This window comes from Bos javanicus, chromosome 6, assembly GCF_032452875.1.
Source record: "Bos javanicus breed banteng chromosome 6, ARS-OSU_banteng_1.0, whole genome shotgun sequence".
NCBI lineage: Eukaryota > Metazoa > Chordata > Mammalia > Artiodactyla > Bovidae > Bos > Bos javanicus.
Window position 1 is genome coordinate 95,304,918 of NC_083873.1, and position 15,625 is coordinate 95,320,542.

At 41.8% G+C, this 15,625-nt stretch overlaps 1 protein-coding gene across 3 annotated transcripts in view; it reads left to right on the forward strand.

Moving 5' to 3' along the window:
- Positions 1-6,797: 6,797 nt before the first annotated feature.
- CFAP299 (cilia and flagella associated protein 299) overlaps positions 6,798-15,625 on the forward strand; it is a 733,601-nt gene continuing 724,773 nt past the window's right edge. The window contains exon 1 of one of the 3 annotated variants that reach the window (XM_061420589.1): positions 6,798-7,070. In XM_061420589.1, the coding sequence (XP_061276573.1) occupies positions 6,960-7,070 (111 nt within the window). In that variant the 5' untranslated portion in view covers positions 6,798-6,959. The remainder of the gene's footprint in view (positions 7,071-15,625) is intronic. The other 2 variants (XM_061420590.1, XM_061420588.1) reach the window with 2 other exon arrangements.

A 15,625-nucleotide genomic window follows, 5' to 3' on the forward strand; every position in this document is an offset into this window, starting at 1 on the left:
GACAAGAATGCAAAAGCAATGAGGTTGGAAAGAAATCAAAGCTTTAAGTGATATATTTGGGAGAATGAAATAATACAGGTCATGTATTTCAGGGGTAAAGGAGAGTCAAGGTCACAACTGTCTTCCAGGTTTCTTCCATGAACCATGGAGAGAAGAGAGAAAGATGTATTCTGAAGGAGGGAATACATGTGGAGCAGCAAGTTTAGGAAGCATGGAAGAGAAAAATTCAATTGTATACTCATTTTCATCTGGTGATGTCTTGTAGGCAGTTGGACTTGTGGGCTGGAGCTCAGGAGAGTGATCTGGCTAGTTATATAAACCTGAGAATCATATGCATGTAGGATATAAGTTATGGATATAGATATACAGTAAGTCCCCTACATACGAACCTTCAAGTTGCGAACTTTCAAAGATGTGAATGTATGTTCCATCACCGTCAGGCATGAGTGAAATTGCAGCTCGTCCTCTCTCTCCTATTGCTGACAATCCTTCAGCTCTACCATCTCCCACCTCCTCTCCCTCCTCCATCAGTAACTCTTGTTGCCTGTCACTTGATGCCAGCCACCTGTATGCCAGCTGTTGTACTGTGCTACTGTATTTTTCAAGGTACTGTACTGTAAGATTAAAAATGTTTCATTTCTGTTTGTTTTTTATGTATTATTTGTGTGACAAGTATTATAAACCCATTACAGTACAGTACCACGTGGCCAACTGTGTTAGTTGGGCGCCTAGGCTAACTTTGTTGGACTTATGAACAAATTGGACTTATGATTGTATTCTCAGAGTGGAACTTGTTTGTACATAGGGGACTGACTATAGTCTCAGAACATATAGAGGCAAGAAAAGGCCCAGAAGAGAACTCCAAGACCATTGAACTTTTAAAAGCCAGTTAAGGGGAAGAGGAGCCTGCAAAGAACACAGCAAAGACAGCTAATAGAAAATCAGCCATCTAGTTGACCAAAAACAACTGGTCAGAAATGATGTGATGGCAACTGAAGGAGAGTTTTGAAGAGACGAGAGTGGTCACAGACTCATATGCCCCTGAGAGTGATGTAGTATGAGAATAGAAAAAATTGCCTAGGAGGCCTTCCCTGGAGGTTCAGTGGTTAATACTTTGAGCTCCCGATGCATGGGGCATGGGTTTGATCCCTGGTTGGGGAACTAAGATCCCGCATGCCACTCAGCCAAAAAAAAAAAAAAAAGCCTAGGATATCATCATTGCCTGTGATCAAGATAGTTTCAGTGGACCAGTGCATAACACTAGATTGGGAAGGGCTGAGCAGAAACTGTATGGTTAGAACATGGGAATAGGGGCGGTTGCTGACTCTTTCAAGAAGCTTTGCTGTGAGAGATGAGAGAGCTTGTAGCTGAAGTGGACTGTGGATTGGAAGGCTTGCTTTAGGGTTCATTTGCTTGTTCTAAAAATGGGGAAAGAAGTGGGGGAGAGAGAAAAGGAAAGAGAGAGGAAGAGAGATAATGATACAGGAGTGAGAAGGGATAGTCAAAATAAGAAATCCTGAGAAGGCAGGAGAGAGCCAGGGTAGAATGAAGGTCTAAGAAGAGGTGAATCTCTTCTTTTGAAACCAAAGGGAAGAAATTGAAGAATTGATATGTGAGTAATCTCGTAGGATATCTAATCTGATGCCTTTTACTTCTGTTGTGAAGTAGGAGTTAAGATGATCTGCTTTGAGACAGGAGGATATAGGGTTAAAGAGAGAAGACAAAGGAGGAAAAGTCACTGCAGAAAATGAGTGATTTGAAGGGAAAAACACATAGTAAGATCGGGGGTGGTGCCGAGCAACCATCTGAAACTGGCAGCTCTGCACTGGTCGCGGTGGCCATCTGTTCACCTGCGATGCCTTCTGAGAGCGTTTGGCCCCTCAGCGGGAGTGGTGCATTTGGGGAGAGCCTGATATCCATGTAGGCAAAGAGGTTGAAGGAATTTTCAGTGGAATTGCTAGGAAAACCTTAGAGAGTCGCTGAGAGCCCAGTTCTGAGAAGATTGTTGCAGCTACCGTATCCACCATTTATTCCAGAAAAGAGATGGTGAAGGCTTAAGTCTATGGGGTCACAAAGAATCGGACATCACTTAGCAGCTGAACAGCAACAACAACAAAAATCCCATAGCACAGTAACTTCCAAACTTTTATTAGCTTCTGTCACCTGTCAGCCCCATTCCTGGTAGCAGTTACCTCTGGTCTTTCTTCTGGATCCTTCCCTTTACGTTGTCAGAGGCCAGGAGAAAACTGGAATTATGACACATGGACATATCACATCTGCATGAGCTAGAAGCTGTGGAACCAGAACTCCAGCACTTTAGAATAACAGACGATGTGGAAGTCCAGTGATCTCATCACAAGAAATAAATTCAGTGTTGTTTTTATTACAAAGTGCAAAAGAGCTCTCCTTGACTGATGATTAAGCACTAGTCCTCATCTGCAACCCACAGGAACTTCATGAGCAATAGGGCAACGTCAGACACAAGTCTCTTATCCTTTTAGAGTGAGCATTATGTTTCTCTTTCTTACAATATGGTAATGTATTAAGTGCAGTTTAATAGAACCTCAAGTTCTTACTCAGAGTGTTTAGCATCTTATTAGCATAATAAACAAGGCATTTCGTTTCTATCATGTCAACTTACCTAAAGTATGTTTTCTAGTCACTTTCCCAGATACCATGGTATATTGCTGGATATTTGGAAATAGAAAAGCAAAAAGCTTAATTGGAAATTTTTTCATACACTTCCACTTATACTTTGGTAAGTATAATACCAAAGCCTTTTTATTTCAAAGAGATAATGATGCTTAGATTTTTGCCTACATTCCCATGACTTTTATTTTTATATTGTGTCATTTTTTAAACTCAGTAAACTGAGCTAAGGGCTTCCCTGGTAGCTCAGTGGTAAAGAACTCATTTGCCAATGCAGGAGACGTGAGTTCGATTCCTGGTTGAGGAAATGGCAACCCACTCCAGTATTCATTCATGTCCTGGGAAATCCCATGGACAGAGGAGCTTGGAGGGCTACAGTCCATGTGGTTGTAAAAGAGATAGACATGACTTAGAGACTAACAGCAACAAAACTAAGCTAAATATGGTATATATTTTGTTATTCTTACATAGCACATGTTTCTTTCATCTTTTGGAGTATTGTTGTGAATATAGATATTCCTTGCTGGTCCTCTTGCAAAGAATGAAATATCCAGGATTGGGTGCTAAATTCAGGTTTCCATCTTTAAAAATCCTGGACTACAAGTAGGAATGCATGTTACCCAAAATAACTGATCATAACAAAGACTTTAAAATAGGAAATAGAGATCTGCCAAAGCTCATTAATTTCTCAGGCACAGGTCTGAAAGTGCTTTTAAACTTAAATTGAAGGTCAAGAAAAATACAATTGACTTAGGCCTACCATCATTCAAGCTTTTTTTGAGAAGTAAGGCTGAATTGATATTTTTTTCTTCCACTATGTATAACTTTGGCCACCTCATGCGAAGAGTTGACTCATTGGAAAAGACTCTGATGCTGGGAGGGATTGGGGGCAGGGGGAGAAGGGGATGACAGAGGATGAGATGGCTGGATGGCATCACCAACTTGATGGATGTGAGTTTGAGTGAACTCCGGGAGTTGGTAATGGACAGGGAGGCCTGGCGTGCTGCGATTCAGGGGGTCGCAAAGAGTCGGACACGACTGAGCAACTGAACTGAACTGATGTATAAAGAAACTAATTTGTTGAAAATCATCCTCAGTGTTCTCCGTTGGAACACATTGCTAGATTCATTGACTTGAAGCATTTTCATGATTTTTTAAATTTAGATGTTTTAGGGATTCCTTCATCAAAGAGCTGATGGCCAAATGGTAATGTTTAATGAGGTTTCCACCAAAAATACATAGTCACAGTGGATCCTAATAGAAGAATATACAGGCAAACAGTAATCTCAGATTTTACTAACATATAGGTCCTTGTAATCAAATTGCTATGGTTGAATAAACCCAAAGATTCCACCTGCAATGCAGGAGACACAAGAGATGTGGGTTTGATTCTCTGGGTTGGGAAGATGCCCTTTAGGAGGAAATGGCAACCCTCTCCAGTATTCTTGCCTAAAAAATCCCATGGACAGAGGAGCCTGGAGGGCTACAGTCTATGGGGTCGCAAAGAGTTGGACACTACTGAGCAACTGAGGATGCCCACGAGTGCCCGTGCACACACATACACACAGACAGACAGACACACAGTTTCCCCAGATTCTTTATGGTTTCTCAGAATGCATGAGATCATGAAGGAGGAAGACTTCAAAGCTGATATGATAATATAAGCACTCTGGAGGCTTCAACAGTGACATGTTTTGTTTGTACGTGATCATCAGTCGTTTTCTTCGTACCCTGTCTTACTCTAAGATTATTACCTCTGCAAACTCTTCATTCAAGCATTCAAAGCCTTCCTACCAATTTGTCTCCTTAGTCAGATTCCTTCCTTCTGTGCTCCTTCCCGGGTTTCTTTTTCCTACACAGGACCCAATCTTTCTTTGCCTCCACATCTTGGAATACGCCACCCCTTTTTCTTCTTTATTTGTGCTGATCCACGTTCCCTTTCACAATTTGACATATATATGTATTTCTAATAAATACAAAACCCCAACTTTGATAGTTAATTCCATGTGGCCCTTCAAACCTCGATTCACCTTTCTCTTTCTGGGAAAGCACGAGTAGTGAGTTGTTTTGCTATTTTTATCTCTAAGACTTTGGCCAATCCACTTAGATTCATTCTGTTTCCATATTACGAATAACGCTAGTGCTACTTTCCTGGTGGATTTGTAGTCATGATTAAACAAGATAATGCATATAAAGCATGCATTTAGAACAGGGCTGGCACATGATAAAATTTTAATAAATATTATCATACTAAATTAAATATATATTTTCTAAGCCTTTCCTTGTGCTCAGTTCACTCAGAATAATGAGGAGACATTAGATAATAGAGAATACTGAGACCTAGATAATCCAGACAGAGAAGGCAATGGCACCCCACTCCAGTACTTTTGCCTAGAAAATCCCATGGACGAAGGAGCCTGGCGGGCTGCAGTCCATGGGGTCGCTAAGAGTCGGACACGACTGAGCGACTTCACTTTCACTTTTCACTTTCATGCATTGGAGAAGGAAATGGCAACCCATTCCTCTTCTTGCCTGGAGAATCCCAGGGACGGGGGAGCCTGATGGGCTGCCGTCTCTGGGGTCGCACAGAGTCGGACACGACTGAAGCGACTTAGCAGCAGCAGCAGCAGATAATCCAGAATCCTGAGACCTCTGTCTCTTATCAGGTAGAATGCCTTAAGCCACATGGATTTTTCCCTCAGTCTTGAGCTATTTGAATTTTCATGTCTTTTTAGGCATTAGATGATGTCAAAGTGTTGGTGGTTGTTAATTTTAGCACAGATACTAGCTAAAGATGTAATCCATTGTTGGTACTTAGGACAGTGCCTAGCACGCAGGGTGCACTCGATAACTGGTATTATTATTATTAATGTCATTGTTGTATTATGAGTGTCCAGGGCTTTTTTCTCCTTTCTGTTCTCCTAAATCAAGACTACATTGTATTTAAAAATAATGTCCAAAGTGCCACTTAAAATGTAATTAATTAAAAGACAAGTTACTGATATCCTAGAGATTATTGTTTCCAGCACTTAAAATCAGAACATTCATGACATTCTAATTTTGAGAGGGCCTTTTTAAAGTAAGAAAGCTAACTCAAGGTGAAGTATCTTAACAGATGTTTTCATTAAAAATTTTTTTGCACTTCTGTGGAAAGCTTCAAAATTAACTCGGTAAGTACTTAGAGAGCAACTACCACAGACTCAAGTGTTGTACTATGTGTTAATTCCCAAGGATGATTTGTAGAACATTAAAATCCAAAAATGGATTCTGAAAAATTTTGCCAGCTGCCAGGGTGGATTACTTTAAATCCATGTTTTCAAAATGTAAAACTCTGTTCTAAAGGAAAAGTCTTTAGTAAAAACCTTTGCTTTCTAATTTTCCACAGATATTTTACCCTTTAAAAGAAGGCAGCTTCCACAGGCCAAGGTCTTTGTGTGTTTACTGAAACTTAAAGGTTAAAAAAAAAAAAAGTTAAAACAAGCGCCTGGGGCCAAAAGAAGTCTTCAAAGATATTTTCGTTCAGTTAGTTTCCTTTGGGAAATTCATAAATTCTTTCTCATGTCCGAAAATTAGCAGTAACTTAAAAATAGGTGGCCCAGTGGTAAAGAATCCTCCTGCCAATACAGGAGATGTAAGAGACGTGGGTTCGATCCCTGGGTCGGGAAGATCCCCTAGGGAAGGGAATGACACCTCATTCCAGTATTCTTGCCCCGGAAATCCCATGGACAGAGGAGCCTGACAAAGCTACAGTCCATGGGGTCTTGGAAAAGAGTCGGGACTGACTTAGCAACTAAACAACAACAACAACAACAACAATTTGAAAATGTTATTAATGTTTCTTTTGTTAATGGATTTATTCACAAGTCCATTTCTAGAAATTTCTGTTTTGAGACACTCTGCAAAAATGGACCTTCAGTTACCAGAGAACTAACCTTGGTAATCTGGTCCTTCACAGCATTGATTTAGAATGAGACTAGAAGCTCTGATCTGTAGTATTTTGTCTACATATCCTGGCAGGAGTTTCACCTTTTCAAATTTTGGATTGCAATTGCCTCTCTTCCAGGACTACTCATTTTTATCGAAGTGCGCGTCTACTGAAGTCGTCAGACCTGAACTTGGGGAGGGTAATTTGAGACAGCTTTCCTAGGAGTGAGGCGGGAACCTGAAACCGTAACCAGACACGGGGGTGGGATTAACGCCCCAAACTCCGCACCGGTTTCTAACTGATTGGAAGGGACGAAGTGGGTGGAATCTTCTGACCCTGCCCCCGGGCCTCCGTAGCTAGGGACGCTTCGGCCACGGCAACAGCGATGGATCAGGACGAAGCGTTGACCACCGTGGACAATATAGTCACGCAGTTCAACACCTACGAAGATTTCCTGGACTCGCAGATCACGACCCTGGACTTGTACTACCTGGAGGTAAGGGCAGCCGCCCAGTAGGGTGGCCACCGCCTTTGCGTTCCCTGGGTCCGCGCACGATCCTGAGCCCCCGGGTCGTGGGGTGTTCGCCCCCTGGCGGTGAATCTTGGGGACTGCAGGCGCGGCAGTTTCCTGACCGCGGCTCCAAAGCCACCGCGGTGGAGTGCCGCCGTGTCCGTGTCCCTAACCCGCCCCCCGCCCCCTCCACTACCTGGGTCTGAGCGGCATTCCGGCCCCTTTGTCCGTGGCGCCGCGCAGACCCGTGCCCGTGCGCACGCGCACACACGCGCCGCGGAACTTCAGTTGTCTGCCCAGCGCCGCCCTCGCCGTCTCCTGGCCGCCCCGCTTCCAAAATCCTCCCTCTCCGAGCTGAGGGGCTGGATTCGGAGACCCGCGGAGACCCTTCCGGGGGCTGCAGTTCAGGTCTGACACCCTGTTTCTTTTTGCCAGTTTGTACCAAAGAACAGAAGGCAGTATCCTTCCAGGTGTATCTCGTGTTCTACTGGGCATTTGGTTCCCTGAACTGTCATCCCCAGCCAGTTGGTTCAGAAATCGCTTTAATTACAGGTACAGTTACAGCTCCCTGTAACTGCAGGCATAAGCTGACTCCTGTTTACCGAGTTGATGGAGCACAACTGTTGTTGACAGTTAAAAAAAAAAAAAAGCCTGCAACACAGCAAAATCGAATGTAATTGGGATTGGCTACAGTCCTTCTCTGGCTTCTTAAAGGTGTTGGGGATGGGTGGGGAGCAAGTGGGGGACTGGGAGGAGGGCAGAATGATAAAGTGCTTGGCCTCCTGGAGGAGAATCAGAATGGGGGGTGGGGTGGATAATGGGCTGCGGGTCCTGAGAAGCAGGATATGGACCGAACGTCCCTGTAGCCCTGATATAGTCCCCAGACCAGGCCGACTAAACGGACACTGACTTGGAAATTCTGCTGTTTTGGAGCCAAACCCCGGACCCCCAAGTTGCCCCATATTTAGGCCAGAGAGAGCAAGCACTGCTATGTGGGTCCACTCCACATGTGAGTCTGAGAAGGATCTGTATCCTGCAGTGAACTCCACAAATACTTATTCACCACAACAGTCATTCTGTCTTTTAGTGGATTGAAATTTTTGGATTTGGAGTCCAAAATGATTGTATTAAAACTTAGATTTTACTTCAGTGGGGATTCCAAGGTCTGAAAAGTGCTTCTTCAAAACACATTTATGTGCTACATAGGAACATAATTTTTTAATACAGTATATTTGACATGTTCACAATGCTTTCATTTATTTGTATATCCTTAGCTGCACTGGGTCTTTGTTGCTGCACTGTAGCTTTCTCTAGTTGTGGTTCTCCGGCTTCTCATTGCTGTTCCTGGGCTTCTTCTTGCCATGGCTTTTCTTGCTGTGGGAGCACGGGGTCTAGGCGTGAGGGCTTCAGTGGCTGCTGCACAGGCGCTCCGTAGTTGGGGCTTGCCGTCCCTGGAGCTTCAGTTCAGTTCAGTCGCTCAGTCATGTCTGACTCTTTGCGACCCCATGGACTGCAGCACGCCAGGCTTCCCTGTTTATCACCAACTCCTGGAGCTTGCTCAAACTCATGTCCAGGGAGTCGGTGATGCCATCCAACCATCTCATCCTCTGTCATCCCCTTCTCCTCCTGCCTTCAATCTTTCTCAACATCAGGGTCTTTTCCACTGAGGTAGTTCTTCGCATGAGGTGGCCAAAGTATTGAAGCTTCAGCTTCAGCATCAGTCCTTCCAATGAATATTCAGGACTGATTTCCTTTATAATTGACTGGCTTGATTTCCTTGCAGTCCAAGGGACTCTCAAGAGTCTTCTCCAACACCACAATTCAAAAGCATCAATTCTTTGGTGCTCAGCTTTCCTCATAGTCCAACTGTCACATCCATACATGACCACAGGAAAAACCATAGCCTTGACTAGACAGACCTTTACTGGCAAAGTAATGTCTCTGTTTTTTAATATGCTGTCTAGGTTGGTCATAGCTTTTCTTCCAAGGAGCAAATGTCTTTTAATTTCATGGCTGCAGTCACCATCTGCAGTGATTTTGGAGCCCCCCAAAATAAAGTCTCTCACTGTTTCCCCATGTATTTACCATGAAGTGATGGGACTAGATGCCATGATCTTAGTTTTTTGAATGTTGAGTTGTAAGTCAACTTTTTCACTCTCCTCTTTCAGTTTCATCAAGAGGCTCTTCAGTTCTTCACTTTCTGCCATAAGGGTGGTGTCATCTTCATATCTGAGGTTATTGATATTTTTCCTGGCAGTCTTGATTCCAGCTTGTGCTTCATACAGTCCAGCATTTTGCATGATGTACTCTGCATATAAGTTAAATAAGCAGGGTGACAATATACAGCCTTGTCATACTCCTTTCCCAGTTTGGAGCCAGTCCATTGTTCAAACTACTGCACAATTGCTCTCATCTCACATGCTAGCAAAGTAATGCTCAAAATTCTCCAAGCCAGGCTTCAGTAGTATGTGAATCATGAACTTCCAGATGTTCAAGATAGTTTTAGAAAAGACAGAGGAGCCAGAGATCAAATTGCCAACATCTGTTGGATCATCGAAAAAGTAAGAGAGTTCCAGAAAAACATCTACTTCTGCTTTACTGACTATGCCAAAGCCTTTGACTGTGGATCACAACAAACTGTGGAAAATTCTTAAGGAGATGGGAATACCAGACCACCTGACTTGCCTTCCTAGCGCTTCAGGCTTCAATAGTTGTGGCACATGGGCTCAGTGGTTTCAGCTGGAGGGCTCTAGAGCATGGGCTTAGTAGTTGTGGCTCATGGGGTTAGTTGCTCTGAGGCATGTGGAATCTTCCCAGCCAGGGATTGAACCTGTGCCCCCCTGCGTTGGTAGGTGGATTCTTACCCACTGTGCCACCAGGGAAGTCCAGGAACATAATTTTAAGGAAGTAGAAACATCTCACTTTAGTCCTATCTTTTCCATGAGCAAATTGTGTGACCTTGGGCAGAAAATTTGATCTTTCTGGAATTATGTGTTAAAAAAAAGCCGGGTGGTATTTCCAACATATTGTCTGACTTCAAAATCAAGCTTTTAATATTTTATACAGATAATATAAAGTTAAAATCATGAAGGTTCAGTTTTATGCCTTGCAATGGAAGTCACTGAAATAAATGAGGGGCAAAAAGTAGTGGTGCCAAACAGTGTTTGAATGTAAATTTTTGAATATCTAATAAATAATAATGAAATATAGACAATAAATACCCCAATAGGATATAATTATCTTTGTAGCACATGTGCACAATTGCCAAGCTTCAGCTTAATATTGTTAAGAAAGGTTTCAATTTTTTTTAAGGCAGAGTTTTTCATGTGAGTTAGCAATGAAACTTATTGACATTGATTAGGAGTGAGAAATGAAAACTTTGTGTTATATTAATCATAATTTCAAAGGTCTCCAAAATGGAAAATGATGACTATGTTTGGGGGAAAGGTAAAGAAATTTGCTTTTACATTTGATGTTAGTTAAGCCATTTGCTGTCAGCCAACTTCTTTCACTGGCCACTTTAGTGCTGGCATGATGGGCACATGGAGGAAGACAGAGGCTACACAGGGACCCAGTGGCATGGATGCCCTCTTGCAAAGGATGGTGTTGCTGAATATCCGACTCAAATGACAGGCGTTTGACTGTCAGCAACCAAGTTGAATACCTGCAATATCGCACCATTTCTCAAGGGAACCAACCAACCACTTGGTGGCAAATTGACCACATTGGGCCCCTTCAACTTTGGAAAGGTCAACAGTTCAATCTGATAGGAACAGATACATTTGGTAGTAATGGGTTTGCCTCTTCTGGCTGTAGTCATAAGTCTGCTCCACTATCTAATGGCCTATGGAGTATTTTTTTCTCTTGGAAAAAAGCTTTTAAATATCATGAAACTATATCAAATGTTTTCCCCTTTCATGATGGAGGTAGTCAGGGGTAACTAACCTGCTACCAAGTGATTGGATAATCCCTAAGACTTGGGCTTTTCATTTTCTTTTCCCATAGCGTTCAACACACTTAGAAGCAACCAATGCCATTATCTTTCTTATTGCCACTAAATTATACTCTGGCAAAAAACACTTGGTTACCCAAAGCCCTGACTTCATTGCAGGTCTGTAAAGTTGATAAATTAAAACTTGGCCTCTGCACTTCACTGACTACAGCATAATCTTTTCTACTGTAAAGAGGGCTTGTAATACCTTTAATAAGGTCAGAGAACCAATTTTAGGTAACCTAGAACCATTCAGTTCAGTTCAGTTGCTCAGTCGCGTCCCACTCTTTGTGACCCCATGAATCGCAGCACGCCAGGCCTCCCTGTCCTTCACCAACTCCCAGAGTTCATTCAGATTCACGTCCATCGAGTCAGTGATGCCATCCAGCCATCTCATCCTCTGTCGTCCCCTTCTCCTCCTGCCCCCAATCCCTCCCAGCATCAGAGTCTTTTCCAATGAGTCAACTGTTCGCATGAGGTGGCCAAAGTACTGGAGTTTCAGCTTTGGCATCATTCCTTCCAAAGAAATCCCAGGGCTGATCTCCTTCAGAATGGACTGGTTGGATCTCCTTGCAGTCCAAGGGACTCCCAAGAGTCTTCTCCAACACCACAGTTCAAAAGCATCAATTCTTCGGTGCTCAGCTTTCTTCACAGTCCACCTCTCACATCCATACATGACCACTGGAAAAACCATAGCCTTGACTAGATGGACCTTTGTTGCAAAGAAATATTTGCAAAGAAATAGAGGAAAACAACAGAATGGGAAAGACTAGAGATCTCTTCAAGAAAATTAGAGATACCAAGGGTACATTTCATGCAAAGATGAGCTCAATAAAGGACAGAAATGGTGTGGACCTAACAGAAGCAGAAGATATTAAGAAGAGGTGGCAAGAATACACAGAAGAGCTGTACAAAAAAGATCTTCATGACCCAGATAATCATGATGGTGTGATCACTGACCTAGAGCCAGACATCCTGGAATGTGAAGTCAAGTGGGCCTTAGAAAGCATCACTACGAACAAAGCTAGTGGAGGTGATGGCATTCCAGTGGAGCTATTTCAAATCCTGAAAGATGATGCTGTGAAAGTGCTGCACTCAATATGCCAGCAAATTCGAAAACTCAGCAGTGGCCACAGGACTGGAAAAGATCAGTTTTCATTCCAGTCCCAAAGAAAGGCCAAAGAATGCTCAAACTGCTGCAGAATTGCACTCATCTCACACGCTAGTAAAGTAACGCTCAAAATTCTCCAAGCCAGGCTTCAGCAATACGTGAACCGTGAACTTCCAGTTGTTCAAGCTGGTTTTAGAAAAGGCAGAGGAACCAGAGACCAAATTGCCAACATCTGCTGGATCATGGAAAAAGCAAGAGAGTTCCAGAAAAATATCTATTTCTGCTTTCTTGACTATGCCAAAGCCTTTGACTGTGTGGATCACAATAAACTGTGGAAAATTGTGAAAGAGATGGGAATACCAGACCACCTGACCTGCCTCTTGATAAATCTGTATGCAGGTCAGGAAGCAACAGTTAGCACTGGACATGGGACAACAGACTGGTTCCAAATAGGAAAAGGAGTACGTCAAGGCTGTATATTGTCACCCTGCTTATTTAACATATGCAGAGTACATCATAAGAAATGTTGGGCTGGAAGAAGCACAAGCTGAAATCAAGATTGTCCGGAGAAATATCAACAACCTCAGATATGCAGATGACACCACCCTTATGGCAGAAAGTGAACAGGAACTCAAAAGCCTCTTGATGAAGGTGAAAGAGGAGAGTGAAAAAGTTAGCTTAAAACTCAACATTCAGAAAACGAATATCATGGCATCTGGTCCCGTCACTTCATGGGAAATAGATGGGGAAACAGTGGAAACAGTGTCAGACTTTTTCTTTTGGGTTCCAAAATCACTGCAGATGGTGACTGCAGCCATGAAATTAAAAGACGCTTACTCCTTGGAAGGAAAGTTATGACCAACCTAGATAGCATATTGAAAAGCAGAACCATTCAATCTGTCCTTTAAATTTCCATTCCTCTGGAATCATTGCCAATAGCCAACTGTGACTCATTCAGGGTTCACTAAGAGAAGCAGAACATGCACACACACACACACACACACACACACACACAGATGCAAATATGTGTGTGTCATGTATATTTACCTTTTTATAGAGATTTTCCCCTGCACCATTATGAAAACTGTTTAAATGGTTGAAGACGGGCTGTTTCTTTAGTGTCTGGAAACTGAAGTCATTAGGACAGACAGCCAGGAAGTAAAGTTACCTTACTTTAGAGAAGTGGGGGAAACGAGGGGAAATGGACCTATAAAAGTGCACTAGAATTCATAAGGACAAACTGGAACTTGGATCAGGCTGTCACCTTTTCTACACTTCCAACTTTGATGGTAGGAGGAGATCTGCAGAAGAAACTAATATCTTTAGTCATGGAGATAAACATACTCATACACCTGACCCAGGAGTTGGAGGAGGTAAAGGAGAAGATCCTGTAAGAGCTAGAACAATATGGTTGCTCTTCTTCTATCATCCAAATCTATTGCAAATGTCTCTTGGGGTCCAACCTAACTGTAACTAACTAAGGAAGGAAAGTTATGGAAACAAAGCTCTAACTTAGCTAAGTTGACAGAATACAGCTTTCACTGCATCTACCACATTTTACTTTTCACAAGGAGACTGAATTAAAGTATAACTTATATAATTAAAAATTAATAAAAAGAAAAGCATGTAATTTTCTTGAATCATTTATAGGATTTGTATAGCCCTGACATCAATCCATAAAATGATAGCACAAAATGGAAAGCTAAAGACTAATTTTACTTACTGAGTGAGAAATGAATCTAGGAATATAATAAGAAACAATAGATCAGAGACTGCTAAATACTACTCTTAAGTAGTATGGTTTATCATAGGAATGCAAAGATGAACTCACACAGGAAAGATAGCACTTCTCATCAGAAGTAATACAAGCCATGGTATAATGGGATAACATTCTCTAAAGTGCTTAAAGGTTAAAAAGTCAACCTGTAACACTAATCCAGCAAAAATGTCTTTCAAAAATTAAGTGAAATAACTGAAGAAATCAAAGAGAAAACAAGTTCCTGAAAAAGATAAAAGAGAAGACCAACAATCCAAAATCTAGGGGATGAAAGCAAAAGCAGTTCTAATAGGGAAGTGTATAATGAAAGAAGCTTTTTAGGAAACAAGAAAAATCCCAAATAAGCAACCTAAACTTGCACTTAAAGGAACTAGAAAAAGACAAACAAAACCTGAACTGAGTAGAAACAAAGAAACTAAAGATCAGAGGAAAAAATAAGTGAATAGAGACTAGAAAAACAATAGAAGAGATCAATGAACTTAAGTTATTTCTTTGAAAGATAAATAAAATTGATAAACTTTTACCCAGTCTTATCAAGTAAAAAAGAGAGAAGGCCCAAACAAAATCAAAAATAAAAAAGGAAATGTTATAATTGATACTACAGAAATACAAAGAATTGTTTAAGAGACTACTTGATGCTTTTGAACTGTGATGTTGGAGAAGACTCTTGAGAGTCCCTTGGACTGCAAGGAGATCCAACCAGTCCATTCTGAAGGAGATCAGCCCTGGGATTTCTTTGGAAGGAATGATGCTAAAGCTGAAACTCCAGTACTTTGGCCACCTCATGCAAAGAGTTGACTCATTGGAAAAGACTCTGATGCTGGGAGGGATTGGGGGCAAGAGGAGAAGGGGACGACAGAGGATGAGATGGCTGGATGGCATCACTGACTCGATGGACGTGAGTCTGAGTGAATTCTGGGAGTTGGTTAAGGACAGGGAGGCCTGGCGTGCTGTGATTCATGGGATTGCAAAGAGTCGGACACGACTGAGCGACTGAACTGAACTGAACTGATGAACAACTGTATGACAATAAAACGGAAAACCGTGGAGAAATGGACAGATTCCTAGAAATGTACACTCTCTCAAGTCTGAACCAGGAAGAAATAGAAAATATGAACAGACCAATTACCAGTAATGAAATTGAATCAGTAATAAACTAACTCTCAGCAAACAAAGTCCAGGAGCAGATAGCTTCTCAGGTGAATTCTACCAAGCATTTGGGGAAGAGTTAACTCCTGTCCCTTTCAACACTTCAAAAAATTAAAGCAGAAGTAATGCTTCCAAACTCATTCTACAAAGCCAACATCACCCAGATACCAAAACTGGACAAAGATATCACACACAGAAAAGAAAATTATAGATCAATATCCTCAAAAATCCTCAACAAAATGTTAGCAAACTGAATTCAATAATACATTAAAAGGATCATATGCCATGGTCAAATGGGATTTATTCTAGAGATACAAGGATGGAGCAATACTCACTAATCAATCAAAGTGGATTAATATTCACTAATCAAATTTCATTCAACAATTTATTAATATGACGTTATTAACAAATTGCTGAATGAAAATGATATGATCATTTCAATAGATGTAGTAAAAAGCTTTTAACAGTATTCAGTATCCATTTCTGATAAAGACTCTCAACAAAGTGGGTAT